At 64.3% G+C, this 14959-nt stretch overlaps 1 protein-coding gene across 2 annotated transcripts in view; it reads left to right on the forward strand.

The window, feature by feature from the left end:
• The window catches only part of HUNK (hormonally up-regulated Neu-associated kinase), a 58178-nt gene that overhangs the window by 23900 nt on the left and 19319 nt on the right, over positions 1-14959 (forward strand). For both annotated transcript variants that reach the window (XM_028503943.2, XM_036017401.1), the window contains 2 exons: positions 3482-3537; positions 8643-8778. In XM_028503943.2, coding sequence (XP_028359744.1) covers positions 3482-3537; positions 8643-8778 — 192 coding nt within the window. The remainder of the gene's footprint in view (positions 1-3481; positions 3538-8642; positions 8779-14959) is intronic.

Genomic DNA, 14959 nt, shown 5'->3' on the forward strand with positions numbered 1-14959 from the left:
TTCTTCCCCTTAGACACACGTGCAGAAGGTTCCTCCGGGTCTTTCTAGGACCCGAGAGCTCGTTCCTTCTGCTCACGGAGTAGCAGTGACCCTCTGCTGTCCGACGCCCCCCCAGTCCACCTGTCCCTCACCCACTGGAGGCACCCGGTGCCTCCCGGTTTCGGCGACGGCACGCGGCCGCTGTAAACATCGGCGTCCCTGCCTGGCGAACGCACGGCGGTAAATGCCTGCGGGAAAGCTGCGTTTAAAAACAGGACTTTAGAGCCTGTTTTCCTAAAGGGGCAGAAGGTTAGCGTCTTCCCCCTTCCTTCTGGCTGCCTTTCGGAAGCCGGGCGGGAGGCGGACACGGGCGAAGCCGGCCCAGGGGGACCCTTCCGCTGCCTCAGGCAGTCGGTGTGCCCATCCGGACGGAGGCCGGCGTGGCTGCCCGCGCCCGTAACCGGCAGTGAGCGGGCGGTGCGGTTCCCTAGAGGAACCCCCACGGAGAGGTGACAAGTGGGCCCCGAACCGGGTTTGCTCGGGGCTGGGGCACGTCCCCGTGGGAGGCCCTGCGTGGGAAGAGAGTGGCTTCAAAGGATTTCATTTTTCTTGGTTTGCCGAATAATTACATGTTTGTGCCTCCTCCCGTTCCCCCGGCTTCCCCCTCCGGCCTTTTCTCTTCCTTCCCGTGTTCCGTCTTGGCCCTTCCTCTCTGCACGGCGGTTGCTCCCAGGCCCGCGCAGCCCCAGCTCCTTCCCCAGCTCGTGCCACTCTCCCCGGCGGTCGCCTTTTCTGGCCTCATTCTTTAAAGCTGTTGCTCTCCGCGGTGTTTGTTCTAAACTAAATTCCCCCTTTGATGTCTTAGTGTGGCTTCCATTCTTGCTGGAGAAAGAGGTTCAATTTGCCGGGAGCAAGCTGCAGCCTTCCTTTAGATTTGAACAGTGCCGCGGCTTTGTGACCGGTGTTCCGGGACCCCGGCTGGCGAGCGCACGTGTGGGCCGGGAACGCTGCACACACGTGAACAGAAGGTCAGGGCAGCCGTGTGTCCTGAGGGTCTTCAGAAGGGAGGACGTACCTCCCCGAGTCCTTGCCAAGTGTCCTGCTGGACGGGGTGCAGTCTCAGGGCTTTCATCTCCGGCAACACACACACCAGCCGGAGAAGATGCAGCCTGCTTGCTGGACTCACTGACCACTCAGGGTGCTTCTGGGCGCCCCCCAAGGGAACCGGCAGAAAGCGGGGGAAGACCTTTTATCGCGGTTTTGTCGTAGCTCCCAGAGGTCCCCCCTGTGGCAAGGGTTTGTGAGACCACCCTGAAACCATCTCTGAGTAGTTCCCTCATAAAGATTTTAAATGGGTGCTTACTCTTTAAATGGCTTAGTTTGAGAGTTCCGGCAGTCACATCCTACGGAGATTCACACAGCGCTCTGTCGCCCACACCCGGTCAACGTCAACGTCACGTCCCGTGTCTCAGTGGTCCCGGTGCCGCTCGGGACGGGTGTCAGTGATTCCTGTCATAAGAGCTGAGGGTGTGGGAATGACGTTTCTAAAACCAATGACATTGATGTCGGCGTGTATGCTCTTAAACAGGATGGCACGGCTCCGTGGTAAAGAGCACACGCAGTCATTGGATACTTTCATTGCATTTTTAAAAAATTATATATTTGTGTTTTCCAAGTACTTTTGCCTGTCCCATTGGAAAAACGGGGAGGACCCCCTTACCTGGGGGGTCACCCGCATGGGGACACATGCAGTGCCTTCAAAGGGCCGTGATGGCCCTAACGGACTCTGTGTGCTGTTTCGTCGGGGTTGGCGTGAAGACGTGCCGCCCCTCTCCCCCCTCGCGTGTGCGCTGGGGTCCGGGAGGAGCCACGTCCGTGCTGCAGCCGTGCGTCCCAACGCCGCTCCCTTCCTATCTGCGTGTCCGGCCCCAAGGCTACAGCCACCGTGCAGCTTTGAAATCCGTCGGACGCTCGTGAGAGCTCACCTTTTCTCGGTGCCTGACTCCTTACTCCTCTCCCATCTCAGCCCGCTGCCCTCGTGGTCCCCAGGCGAGCGGGCGGCCCCACACAGCCGTCTCTCCTCCTCGCTGTCCTGTCCGTGCTCTCCCGGGCGGGCGCACGTCCCTTCGAGGCTGAGCCGCGACCCACCTGAAAGCAGGAAGCCTGCACCTGCAGGCTAACGCACTCGGTGCAAGTGACGGTAACCGTCTTGGTTGTGCATCTGCTGGCGGCATGGAAACACTGGGACCGAGACCAGATTCTCCTGGAAACGGGTGGGCGGGCGGTGCCGGGTGGGGGTGTGAGCGACTGTCCCCGGGACACGGGCCCCGTCCCGGTGCCGCGGGCCTGCCCCCGTCCCCTCACGTCTCAGGACTCTGGCGTGGTGTCACCCGTCCCCGTGTTCGTGTATCACTATCGCACTCTTCACGATCGCACTCTTCTTGTTCTCACAAGAGAGATCAGGAGGGAAACACGACTCTTCCGCCCGCGTCCCTGTCCCCAGGTGGGAAAGTAGGAGCCGGACCAGGGACGCTGTGTCTGGAAACACCGGTGGGCAGAGCGTCCTGACCGTGTGCGGGAGGGAGGGACGCTCCTCCGTACGTGACGGTCTCAGGCGTCCGGGTCGGTAGGCTGCCGTTTGAGATGCTGGGAGTCGTCGGCCTGGATGGTTTCAATGACCGAGTGTCTGCTCCTGCCCTCATTCTCCCCCCTCCGAACACCCCAGGCGGTCTCTTTGCTGGCGGAGGTTCCCCGGGACTCCGTGAGCCCCTGGCCATGCCGAGGTGAGGGGGCAGGCCCGCTCCTGCCCCCCGGGAGCCCCGGTCCTCAGCGCAGACTCTAGGGGCCCTTCCTCCTTCCCACGGCCCCCGTGCCCCCCCTGTGCCCGTTAATCAGGGGCTCCCGTCCTCCGGGGAGTGGTCTTCGTTCCGTCTGCGCACGGCGGTCCTGTGAGGTGAGCCCGCACTCCCGTGTAGCACCAGGGGTCAGGGCCCTAGCGTCCGAGGGCCCCGTGTTTCTGCCCCCCTCGGCACCTGCCCGGCGGAAAGATGAACTCGCCACCAGCTGCCCGTTTGGCCTCCAGGCGGAGAGGCTGTAGGACTGGCGGAGTTTTCCGGTGCCTGGTTCTGTTAAAACTGCTTCCCGAGTCTGTGGCCGCCCCCCTGGCGGGGGTCGCCCGGCGTCTCCCCAGCGCGCGGCTGCGCTGTTGCCGCCGATGGTTCTGTTCACGCCTTGGTTTCGGCATCCGTCCTGCTTCTTCCAGAACCTTCTGTGTTCAGCGCACCTTGTCCTCTCTGAAACCCTCTAGCAGCCACCTCTGTCACGTCCTGTAAATGTTTACTGTGTCCCGTAAATGCGTACTGTCGGACGGTGGCGTTCTGGCGGAAGGCTCGGTGGGCGGCGTCAGAGGGGCTCTCGGACCCTCTGTTTCCCCGCAGAAGGGAAATGTCACGTCGTGGCCCGGACGCCCCCCTGACGCTCTGTGCGGTTTTGTGTGTTTCAGGGACTTGAAGATAGAAAATCTGCTGCTGGACGAGGACAACAACATCAAGCTGATTGGTATGACTTTTTTTTCTCCTTAAAGAAGATTATCCTTTAAGTGTTGTTCTGGTCCTCGTCTCTCCTTTGTTCCCGGATAACCGGCTTAGAGAATTGTTCCCGGCCTGTTTCCAGTCCCCAGACGGTATTGCTAGGGGACGTCCTTTACCGCCAATGTGTAGTCACGGTTTTGAAAGTGAAATTCAACTTAAAACACAATTTAAGCCTAAGTGGGAAGGTGAGGTGCTGTGAAGCGACTGGAACACGGACTTCACAGCCCGAAATCCATAAATATTCGGGCTGTTCAGGCTTCAGGTTCTTCCCAACTCAAGACTCAAGATGGATCTGAGCTTTTATACGTTTTTTTTTTTTTTTTTAATTTGGATTAACTGGAAACCCTATTAAAAACAGCGGCCGTCGTCCGGTTCGGAGGTGCTGCCGTGGCTCCGCCGTGTCTCACTTCTCGGTGCGCGCTGGGGACCGGAACCGGAGGCACGTGGTGTCCTTGTCTGTTGGGTCCGGTCCCCCTGGCCCCACAGCACAGGGTGGCTCCGCAGGGAGACCCCCCAAGGGCCCCAGTGAGGCCTGTGGTGACCAGAAGGCGGTTCTGGGAGGGAGCGGGTCGGACCCGGGGCGCAGGTCAGGGTCCGTGAGCCGGCTGGCCCACGCACGCCCTTCCAGCAGACCCCGTCTCTGTTCGCCCACATGGCGACTCTCGGCCCAGGCTCGGGTGCCCCTTCCACTCCGGCTGCCGGGTGGCTCGTTCCTTTCTTTCTCCACCCCAAGGGCAGGGAGTCCCTCCCCCGCCCCCAGTGGCCTGAGAAAGGCCTTCTACTGGGGGAAGAGAGGAGGACCAGCAGGGCTTGGCGAATTCAGCTGTTGTGCTCAAGAAGGAAATTGTGTCTGGCAGACACCGGAGCCCATTTCAAGACTCCGAAACCCGTCCTTCGAATGAGAGATCAGATTCTCTGGAACCGCAGTCGGCTCCCAGCCCAGCGGCAGGCAGGGCTGCGGGGGCCGCAGGCCCGCGGCCGGGCCGTGAAGCCCCAGGGACAGGCGGCAGTGGACACTCCCATTATTAGACGATTGGCGATGAAGAGGAAGCCAACTTTTTCCCCTGAAAGATTTGGTTTTGTTTTTAGAGATTTTATTTAGAGAGAGGGGAAGGGAGGGAGAAAGAGAGGGAAACATCAGTGTGTGGTTGCCTCTTGTGCGCCCCCCGCTGGGGACCTGGGCCGCAATCCAGGCATGTGCCCTGACTGGGACTCGAACTGGCAACCCTTTGATTCACAGGCTGGCTCTCAATCCACTGAGCTACACCAGCCAGGGCTCCCCCAAAGATTTTAAAGAATGTATCCTTAGAAGAGGCTTGAACAATTCAGAGACTTTTCTCTGTATCAGGTTGTTCGACCCTTGCACGTTGTCCCGAGGGCTGACTCCAGCTGCTGTAAACCAGGCTGAGGGCCCGACGCCTGCGGGCTGTCGGTCCTGGTTCCAGATCTGCAGCAGGAAACTGAGGCTCGACCTGGTGGGGCTGAGACGTGGAGACAGGAGGTGGTTGGGGGGGGCCCTAGCAGGCTGACCGGTAACCGGCTTTCAGAAAACATGGGGGTGACAGGGGCCGCGGTCCCCTCTGGCAGCAGAGACTGTGGGTGGACAGGCTGCAGGAAGGCTGGGCATGCGTTCCCGTCCGGTCGAGCCCGAGGCCGGCGCTCGGCCGAGTGCGGACCCCGAGCGGTCCCCGGGCGGTCCCCAGCCTGGGGCCTTGGGGCAGAGACTGTCTCCTCTGCTCCCCTCGGCCTCCCCTCCCGCCCCCACCCCTGCGAGAGCCCTGGACCAGCATCTGGAGAGCCAGACCGGCAGGCGGGCGCTGTAGGGTGAACGGGGGTGCGCAGCGCTGCTCGGAAGGTTCTGGAGGAACCGATGACTGTAAGCGTGGACGCCCTTCTCCGTGCTCACGGACCGGCCACGTGACCCACCTGTCACAGAAGACCAAGGACCGGGGGACCTGGGCCCGAGCCCCACTTGCTGCCCGCGGTGTGCGTGGGGCGGTGGCCCTCCGGACGCCAGGAGCCGGGCGTTCCCCTTTTATGGGTCATGCTTTCGGTTTCTTTCTTTTTTTCGAATATTTGCTCAGGTGCAGTTTCGTTACTGTCATTCCACGTCAGTCTCAGGTGTGGTCAGACAGCCACAGACTGGGACCCTTGCTGTTTGGTCGCCATCGCCCCTCGGCGGGGCGGCCCAGCCTCGGGCCCCAGGGGCGCTGCCGGGAACTGGCTGCCCCAGGTCTGAGCACCGGCCCTGCCTCTGACGACTCCGGGAGCCGGGGACACGGAGGGCCCAGCTCTCCGCAGTGGAAGGAGCCGCTCCGCCCCAGGCGGTTCACTGGCAGAGTCTGCATTTCCTCCTCTTTCTCACTCGGTGGGACGGGCAGGAGGGGAGCCGTGCCCGGGGCCTTGGGTGTCTCTGCCCCGGGTGGGGCGGTCTGGGTCACGTCTCTCTGCAGCTCGGAAGCCCTTGGAACCTTTCCTTCTGAGGAACTGCACCCCGTCGTTTTCCAGAGGTCGAGTGTGGCAATTACCGCTCCTTCACAGCTTCTCTTTCTTCGAAATGTTTGATTTAAACAGACTCACCGAAGCCCTGCTTCACATAAACCGGCGCTCACCGGGGGTGAGACTTGGTTTCGCCGTCATGATTGTTTCCTTCCGCGACAAAGCGGCCTGGCGTCTGACTGCTGCGTGGAGTGCGGCCTCCGCGTGCGACCCGGGATGGCGCCGCTGCACCTGGGATTCCCACAGCGGCTCTCCTGGGAGCTCTTGGAGACCCCCTGGCAGCGTTCAGAAGGCCTCGGGACAGCCGACCTAGGCACCCCCCGCTCCGCTGGACGCCCACCCGGGACCTTGCTGGGAGCTGCTCTCCTGCATCACATCCCGATTGTGGGCGCCTCCCTGACACGTGAATAATTACCGTGGTGAACGGGGCACGCACGGCGTATTTCTCTATGAGATATCTGGAGTGAAACCCTTCCCACTAGATCAGCATCAGCCGCTTACACCGCAGCTTTTATCTCCGCCGCGCCCTGGCCCTGCGAGAGTTTATCTTCCTGAAACTGTGCCGAGATAAGGCAGGACTGTGTTCCCACGCTCGCCCGCCTGGGAACCGCGGCGCCTCTCATCTCTCGGGCGGCCCTGTCTGCTGTCAGGCAGGTCTCGGCAGACCACGCAGGGGGCGTGCACCGAGTGGGGGCGCTCCGTGCAGTGATCCCGAGGAACCCCCGGGGAGGTGAGGGACAGAGGCTGGGCTCTTGCTTTGATCTCAGAAGCCAAGAGCTGTGTTAGCTGGGGCCCCAGGAGACGGGCAGCCCAGGAAAACGACCCCCCCCCCGTCCCCCGGGAACACTGCCCAGGCCGGAGGTGGCCCTGACTCCCGGGGCTGCCCTTCCCCAGAGCGGGCGCCCTCCAGCCTCCGTCGTTCCGTTAAAGTTCCTTCAGGTCGGTGTTCAAACTGAGAGCATTCCTGCGGCGTCCAGAGCAAAGCTCGGCAGGAGTTTCCTTCTTACAAGAGTAGCCACGCCCCCCGCCTTGCCTTCGCCTCCGTGACCCGGGCCCTGAGATCCCTTTGAGCAGGGACCCCGCCCCGCCGGGAGTGAGAGCCGCCCCGAGGACCTCCTGGGGCGCAGGTGCAGGCTGGGTGCCGGTACGGCTGGAGGGGCGGGGAGCCGAGGGCGAGAGGGGGAGCGAGGCTGCGAGAATCCAGAGGGAATCCTGAGCAAACAGAAGCCGGGTTCGGCGTGTGGACGCACGCACGGGTCGGCAGAGGGCTTGCCGGCCCCTCGTGGGTTCTGGGGCTTCGTCTGCAGCCCCGAGGGGGAGGCGGCACTGAGGGCCCCGGGGAGTTTTCGGGGCCCTGCCCAGACGGGGTTTGGAAAGCCGCCTCCACCGTGCGTCTCACCGCTCTGAGCCCCGGGAGCGGCACCGAAGCGTCTGGACGCACGGCGGGTGGCAGCCTCATGGACTCACCCACGTGTCTCCTTTCCGGAGCGTGCCCCGAGGTCACGCTCGTGGTGGGTGGAGACGTGTTAGAGGCCGGGAGAGAACGCAGCAGTGGCGACAGACGTATGTACGTGCCGCCCGGCGAGAAGGTGCGAGGGTCTCGTTCCAGCCCTGCAGCTGGTCGGCCCCTGACCCCAGCCCCTCCCGCCCGAGCCCTGCGGGCGGGCGGTCCTCCGTGTGGGGGCGAGACCCGCCGAGTTCCTGTCGACGATGGAGGAGGAACTGAGTCCAGGTTCTGAGCTCAGCAAAGACCCAGGGCGGCCGTCAGATGAGGGCGGGACACTCACCGCTCCCTGGTCCCCGGCCTTCACGGTCAGAGGCAGATGGGGCCCCAAAGGCACAAGGGCCGAGGGCGCTCTGGGTGGGGTCCTCCTCTCGCCTCTCCCCGGTGCCTCACTGCTGGTGCAGGAGCAAAGGGGCGCCGTGAGGGGCCTCCGTCTGGTCCTCGCCGCTCTCCCCCGGCGTTACTTTTGCAGCCGGCATCGGCGCTGTCTGCGTCACCGGGCGAGTGGCGTTCCGCCGTGCGGGGCACCATCTGTCCCCGCCTGCGTCGGGAGCGTTGTCGGGAGACTCGCTGGAAGTGAAAACACTCGGCCGGAGTAGTCGTCTCCACGTGGTGGGGTCGCGTGTCACTCGGGGCGACGCCGACACCGGCCGGAGAAACTCAGTCCTCCTCCCGCCGCTCCCCAGGGGCCACAGGGAGGGTGGGGGAAACAGGGAGCGGGACTCCGGGGCCCCCGCGTGGCCTCGCTTCCTCCTCCGTCCTAGAAGGCAGAGCGGCTCCCTTTCCTGGATGGGTGACTCGTTCTGAGACTCGCTAGAAATGCGTTTCGGTTCCGCGTTCTTTGAGCTCGAGCTGTAGGGGTTTCGTAGGGAGGCCCGAGAGGAGATGTCTCCGGCGCAGCCAGCTGGACACTCGAGTCCAGAGGTCGGTGCTGGCCGCCGCTGCCCGGCTTCCTTTTGGACGCTTGCGAGGCGTGAGCCGGAGAAGGTTTCCTTTCCTGCCGCCCTCCCCCTCCCTCCCTGAGCCCACTGCGTGCTAACTCGAGGCGCTGTCTGTCCCCCTCTTTGCAGACTTCGGGCTGAGCAACTGTGCGGGGATCCTGGGCCACTCCGACCCGTTCAGCACGCAGTGCGGCAGCCCCGCCTACGCCGCGCCCGAGCTGCTGGCCAGGAAGAAGTACGGCCCCAAAATCGACGTCTGGTCCATGTGAGTTGCTGAGCTTGTGAAACAGGACACCCCCCCCCCCGGCCCCCCCACCCCCACCTGGGGGCTCGGCCGCCCCTCCCTCCAGTGGTGGCGCTGGGGTATGTGCTGGGGAGGTTTTAGGTGGGAGGGGCTGGCATGGGTGCTGAGTGATTGATTCTCCGGGGCCCCGCCTCCCCCCTCTTCCTTCGGGCCCCCCCCCCCCCACACTGCCGGAGAGGCCGTTCCCGAAACCCCGTCCAGGTGCCGCGGAGGCAAGAGCACACGCCCCGCACTCTCGGAACTCTCGTCTTTCTGCTGCTTAACATCCCCCCATGGTTCTCCCACCAGCACCCGCCCACACTCAGCCCGGTGCCGGTGACGGGGCCCGGGGCCACGCACGCTCCCGGCAGGGCTCTTCTGGCCCGGCGCCCGCCCCGCCCCCCACCCCGCACAGCGCTCACGGCCCACAGCTGCGCTGGCCTCCGTCCCGTCGCCCCGTCACCGGGCTCTGCACACCTGCTCCCTGGCCCTGCAGGACACCCCAGCTCTCCACATGGCCTGTCCAGCCCCCCATTCCAGTTTTCCCCCAGGGCCGTCCTGCGGGGGCCGTCTCTGCATCCCCGTCACACGGTTACCCCCCCCCCCCCCCCAGTTCCCGCTCTGTCTCCTTACCCTCTCGCGTCCCTCTGGCGCCTCAGAGTGCAGCACATCCTCGCCCGTCGGTCCCTCTGTGTCTGACTCCCCGGCGCTGCCTGAGGGGGGACCTCCGACTGGCCAGCCGACCAAGTGTCCACCACGGGGGAGGGCCCACTGGGGCCCTGGTCCCGGGACCCAGGTCCCTCACAGTACCCCCGGCTTCACATGTCGGTGGCCCGGGGAGTAGACCCCTGGCTCTGGGGAAGTGGCTTCGGACAGACAGGGGGCTGCTGCTGACGGTGCGGAGGCTGGAGATGAGAAAGGGGCTGATGGGAACCAGGGTGAGCTGTTCCAGAACATTCCTAGAGCTCCCCGGCATCTCTCACGTCGCCACACTGTGTCCGGGCTGCGGGAAAGCCGGAGCTCGCCGAGGCCTGGCGTCTGGCAGGCCCTGTGTTGTTTACTCTCCACGGCGACCCGGGGAGGCTGGGCTCCCCGTCAGCCCCGCTTCTCGGAGGAAAACACCGATCGCGAGAGGGACTGATGAAGTGTCTCAAGGTCATGGGGCCGTGGAGGGGGCAGCTGGCGGTCTCCAGGGTCTCCAGATGGAGGACCGAGTCTTGACCGTGGTGTGTGCACCCTTGCTCGGGCCGCGGGGCTTGTCGGAGGCCACTGTCCCCGTCCCCACCCACCACCGTGTTCCAGCAGACTCTGGTCTCCCGCCCCCTTCCTCCGCACAGTCCTCCGGCCAGAGGTGCTCCCTTTCCCCGGGGTTTCGTGGGGGCCGGTTGCCCTGGGCCCTCCTGCCTCCCGCAGGCTGGCTTGGCGGCCTCCCTGGTCTCCTCACGTCCCTGATCACTGCCCTCCTGGCCCTCACCTGTGGTCACGGAGTCACTGCTCACCTGCTGGAACCCCTCCAGCTGCAGGTCGAGGGGCAGGGACCACCCAGGTCGTTCCGGGGATTCTCTGGCCCCTGGCACAGAGCCTGGGCCGGAGAGGGAGGGAGGGAGGGAAGAAGACAGGCAGGGAGGGAGGTGGGGAGGAGGGAGACACAGAGGAGCGGGGACAGGCCTGTGGCCCGGGCAAGCAGAAGGACAGGGTTGGAGCTGCGGTTGACAGAGGATGCGACTGAGGTGCGTGGCTGGCGCAGGGCTCCACGAGTTGGGGGAGCCCTGTGGTTCCGGTGGACGTCGGGGAGAGAGGACATGGACGTGAGAGTCGGGTCTGGGGGCCACAGAATTCCCCGAACCTCCCCCCAACCCCGGAAAGTCCAGCCCGTCAGCAGGGGGCACATTAGCCAGGACCCCGCGCCCATTGCCGACCCCAGGACACAGACAGAGGGGCAGGGGCTGGGCATCTGGAGACGGACACAGCAGTCAGCCTCGTGCCCCTCGCCCTGCCCGGGCCAGCCCTGCCCCCCCGCCGCCCCCCACGGGAGGTGTGGCTGGGCCGCCGGTGACCCGTGGGGATGCTGGTAGGGAGCGGCTGTGGGGGGCCATGGTGACCCGGCGGAGCTGCGGGTCACAGACTCCAGACGGGCACCGGGGGGCCTCCTCGTCCCCCCGACCCAGCCCCGGCGGCCACCACCCCAGCAGCGCCGGGACAGGAAGTGAGATGCCTTCTTGGTTCCCTCTGGCGCTCGTGCCCTCCTGCAAGTGTGGGGCACGTGGCTGCCCTCGGCCCGTGCTCGCGGACTGGATGAATGTGAATATTCTTCCCTTAACAGCGCACCCATTTATGCTGAATGGGAAGCTCTGAAAGGGACAGATTTTGCACCAAAAAATGAGGAAATAAGGCGGTGGAGAGTGGGGAGCCTGAGAGACCAGGAGACTCAGGGGTGTCGTGCATGTGCGGTGACAGGGAAGGGGGTGGGGACATGGTGACTGAGGGGAAGCGGAGACTGGGGCCTGGAAAGCAGGTGCCGGGCTGCCCCTGGGGTCTGGCTCTCGAGGGGACTGAGCAGTAACACGGTGTGGTCACCGGTCGTCATGGTGACGACAACGGGGCTCAGCCTGTGGAAGGGGACTCTCCCCAGCCGTCCCTGCTGGGGCCAGTGCATCCTCAGGCCTGGGGGTGAGGTAGGAGGGGGGAGTCCCGGGCTTGTCACGGCTGTGGGAGCGGCCTGGGCCGGGCAGCCAGCGGGGCTCCTGGCCCCTCCCGCCACGGTGGGTGGGAGCGAGCCACTCACCCCGAACACGGGGCAGCGCTGCCCGAGGGTCCGCTTCCGGCCCAGCCCCTCTGCCGAGTCCTTGGACGGGGAAGGGACCCCTTCAGTGACCACGGACGCCCCTGCCTCTGCGTTTTGGGGGCGGGTCTGTTGCCACCCGCTGTGACCCGGGAGCAGAGACCGCGCACCCAGAAACAGTGGGGGCGTGGAGGGGGGGATGCAGGTGCAGGAAGGCTGGACACTGCCCGGGACCAGGGGGCCGGGACTCGCCTCCCTCCTCCCCAGCTGCCGATGTGCTTGGGCTGAGCGGGGGGCCGCCGGACGCTTCTTAGCTAACGTCCTGTTTACTGGCATTTCCCCCCACGAAGCAGATACGCCGAGAAGGCCGTCCACAGAGCGCCCAGCAGGCCCCGCTCCTGGGCCTGGTGCCTCCACGTAACACACTCGAGAGGCCTCGCTAGACGGTGCTGCGCTGCACAGGTGCCGGCCCTAAGCCGACGGTGGTGGCGGCGTGGCTCTGGAGGCCCGGGTGGACCAGACACGGCAGCGCCCGGTCTGTCCCGGTGCTCCCAGTCCCTGTGCCCCGGTCCCTGTCCCCATGCCCCTCCGCGGGGAGTTGAGCTGGAGCTGCTCCCTTTGCTCAGCCCCGAAGCTCCGTGTGTGGGTCCATCTGTGAGGGAGCTCTCCCTGGGGCAGACTGCCCGCCGCCCCCGGAACACTCCTCAGAGGGGGCGGGGCACTGCATGACCCGCGCCCAGGTCGCAGGCTCGGCCCAGGTCAGGTCTGTGTAGCGCTTTGATGAAGCCTAATGGAGCGGGGTCCTGACCCCCAGCATGACGGTGTTTGGAGGTGGGGCCTTGGCGGGTGTCTTGGGTTAGGTGAGGCTGCCCGCATGAGAGCTCGCTCCCTACGACACGTGAGACACCGTCACACAGTCCGTGAGCCAGGAGGCCAGCTCTCACCCCAGCCTGGGACGCCCGGCTCCGGCACTGCAGGGGATACAGGCCTGTCGGTGAAGCCACCCTGCCCGAGGCACTTGTTGCGGCAGCCCGGACCGCCGAGGCCATGGGCTTACCCGCACGTCTCCCTGTGAGCACACGGAGCAGTTGGGGGGCACAGCGCGGGGAACACCCAGGCCTGCCATCCGGGTCGGGTTGGGAGGGTGTCGGAGGCCAGCACAGCCCGCACCTGCGGGTCCAGGTGGAGTTCGCCGGGTGGAGGAGCGGAGGGGCCCTCCCGGCGAAGGCGGGAAGGCCACCGCTGCTCTTAATCTCAGTGAAAACGGGACGCTCCAGAGCCTGCGGCGGGGATTGATTTTCTGCGCTTTGGGAGGCTGTGTCTGAGACGGGGTCGGTCTCTGTGTGGGGCCCTGGCCTCGGTCGCCAGCGCCGGACACGGAACACCCGGCGAGAGTGTAATGTACGTCAAAGGCTGCTGGGAAGACGGGGGACGCGGAGCCGGTTCTCTCTCCGGTCAGACACTGTTGTCACCACACACCCCCTTTTCCTGCTCGGAAACAACAACAGTGAAGAGCTCATTTCCTGAACTGAAAGCCAGCGCCCCGCTCCCGAGGGCTGGGCCCTCGGCGGACAGACGGCCTTTTCCCGGGACCTGAGCCTGAGTGAGGGACAGAGCCGGCTAGTCCCGGGGAGAGGAGGCTCTTCCCCGTGACCGAGGCCCCGGCTCCCCTCCTGCCGTGGCCCCGGACGACCCAGGGGAATGGAAGGCGGTGCCTGCACCTTGGGAGGGGGCTCCACCGTTTTCCAAGGTCGTTATTTTCACATGTGGACCACGCACGAACACCTTTAAAATCGTTCACTTCCTTGCTCTCGTCCAGATGCATGAAATATTTAGGCCTGTACCTCCAGTCGGCGTGGAGCGTTCAGATTCAAAAACAAAAATGCTCACTCTGGTGCAGTGAACCTTTTTATTGCTAACCGACTTCTCCTCGGAGTGGCATACACGGTAGTTAAAAAACTTTAATGCAGATACACCTTTTAAATGAAAAGAATCAAAATTAACCTTATTTTCAGAACATTATCGAGCTCGTTGAGAACATCGGTGTGTCTCTCGGGGGAAGGAAGAGGGAAATTGAGAGTTCTGTCCCTGAAAGGCAGAGAATCCGTTTTTTCAACCACAGCTGCTCTTGGCTGTCTCGGGGGCCCTGGGTGGGTGAAGCGTCTGCATGAGGCCCGGTGTTCGTGGGGGTGGCGCTCAGACCCCCTCCCACCCCGCCTTGCCGAATCTATTTCCCTTCATGGGGCACTCTGCCCCAGGGCGGTCTTTTGGGTAGACCAGTCGGCCGAGAGGAGCCCATCCGGACCTGGCTGGTAACAGAGGAGGGACACTTGGTCCAGGGCCCGACTCTGCTTCTGTGAAAGGGTGACCCATGGCAGGACGTGCAGACCCCTCAAAACGAGGGGTGGCAGGAGGAGGAGATGGAAAGGGGGCACCTGGGCCTCCTTTTGGGTCATTTAGGGCTTTTGGCTTTCAAGAGAGAAGCTGGTTTTGGCTTCTGAGACTTTTCAGTTACAAAATCTAAGACCTACTGTGTTTGTGGTTGGCTTCTGCATTTAAAGCAGCAGAGGGGGAGGAAGAAAGGAAGGGGGAAAAGTCTTAAAATCCGTGAAAACGACTCCTTTGAAAACAGGTGAGTTAAGGGGCAGTCACGTCGCCTGGGGCTTTCCATGCGGACAGAGCTCCTCCCATCCCTCTCGGCGCCCCCCCCCCCCCAGCACTGGTGTGGGGACATGGTGCTGCCCCCCCCCCCCCCCGCACCCTCCAGCGCTGGCGTGGGGACTCGGCGCGGCTTCAGGTCAGGGTCGTTTCAAGGTTTTCCAAGGCAGTTTCTTTCTCGAAGAACCACACACAGAAGCCAGGGGTCGGCGCGAGGTCCTTTCCGCTGCGTCTGGCACATGGGGGCAGTGTTTGGGGGCCCTGCCCGCCTGCCCACCCGTGCGAGGGGCTCACCAGACCCTCACCTGCCCGCAGAGCGCTGCCCACGGCCTTGTCCCTGCGTCGTCTTCGGCGAGCGAGGCTACTGTCCGAGTTTTGTGGACCAGAGGCCCCGGGAGCGAGGGGGCAGGTGCTCCCTAGGGGTTTGCGACCCTTCTGCCTGGTGACAGACTCCTCCCAGGGAAGGGAATCCTGGCGTCCGTTTGGTCAAATTCCCAGTGGGAGTTACCATGGAAACCAGCCTGGGTCCCGGTTGGCCCACAGCGCTTCTGGCGCCGTTAGGACAGGCACCTGCTGCCTGTATGTGTGGTCCCCGCCGGACGGAGGGGCCCGGCAGGCGATGGAGGTTTCTGTCCACTTCTGCAGCTGGCGGGTGACGGGGGACGAGAGTGTCCTGCCTCGAGGACGCCCTGAGGGGACACTTTCCCGCAGGGTTTGGAGGTG

The sequence above is a fragment of the Phyllostomus discolor genome, chromosome 2, assembly GCF_004126475.2.
Source record: "Phyllostomus discolor isolate MPI-MPIP mPhyDis1 chromosome 2, mPhyDis1.pri.v3, whole genome shotgun sequence".
Classification (NCBI taxonomy): Eukaryota; Metazoa; Chordata; class Mammalia; order Chiroptera; family Phyllostomidae; genus Phyllostomus; species Phyllostomus discolor.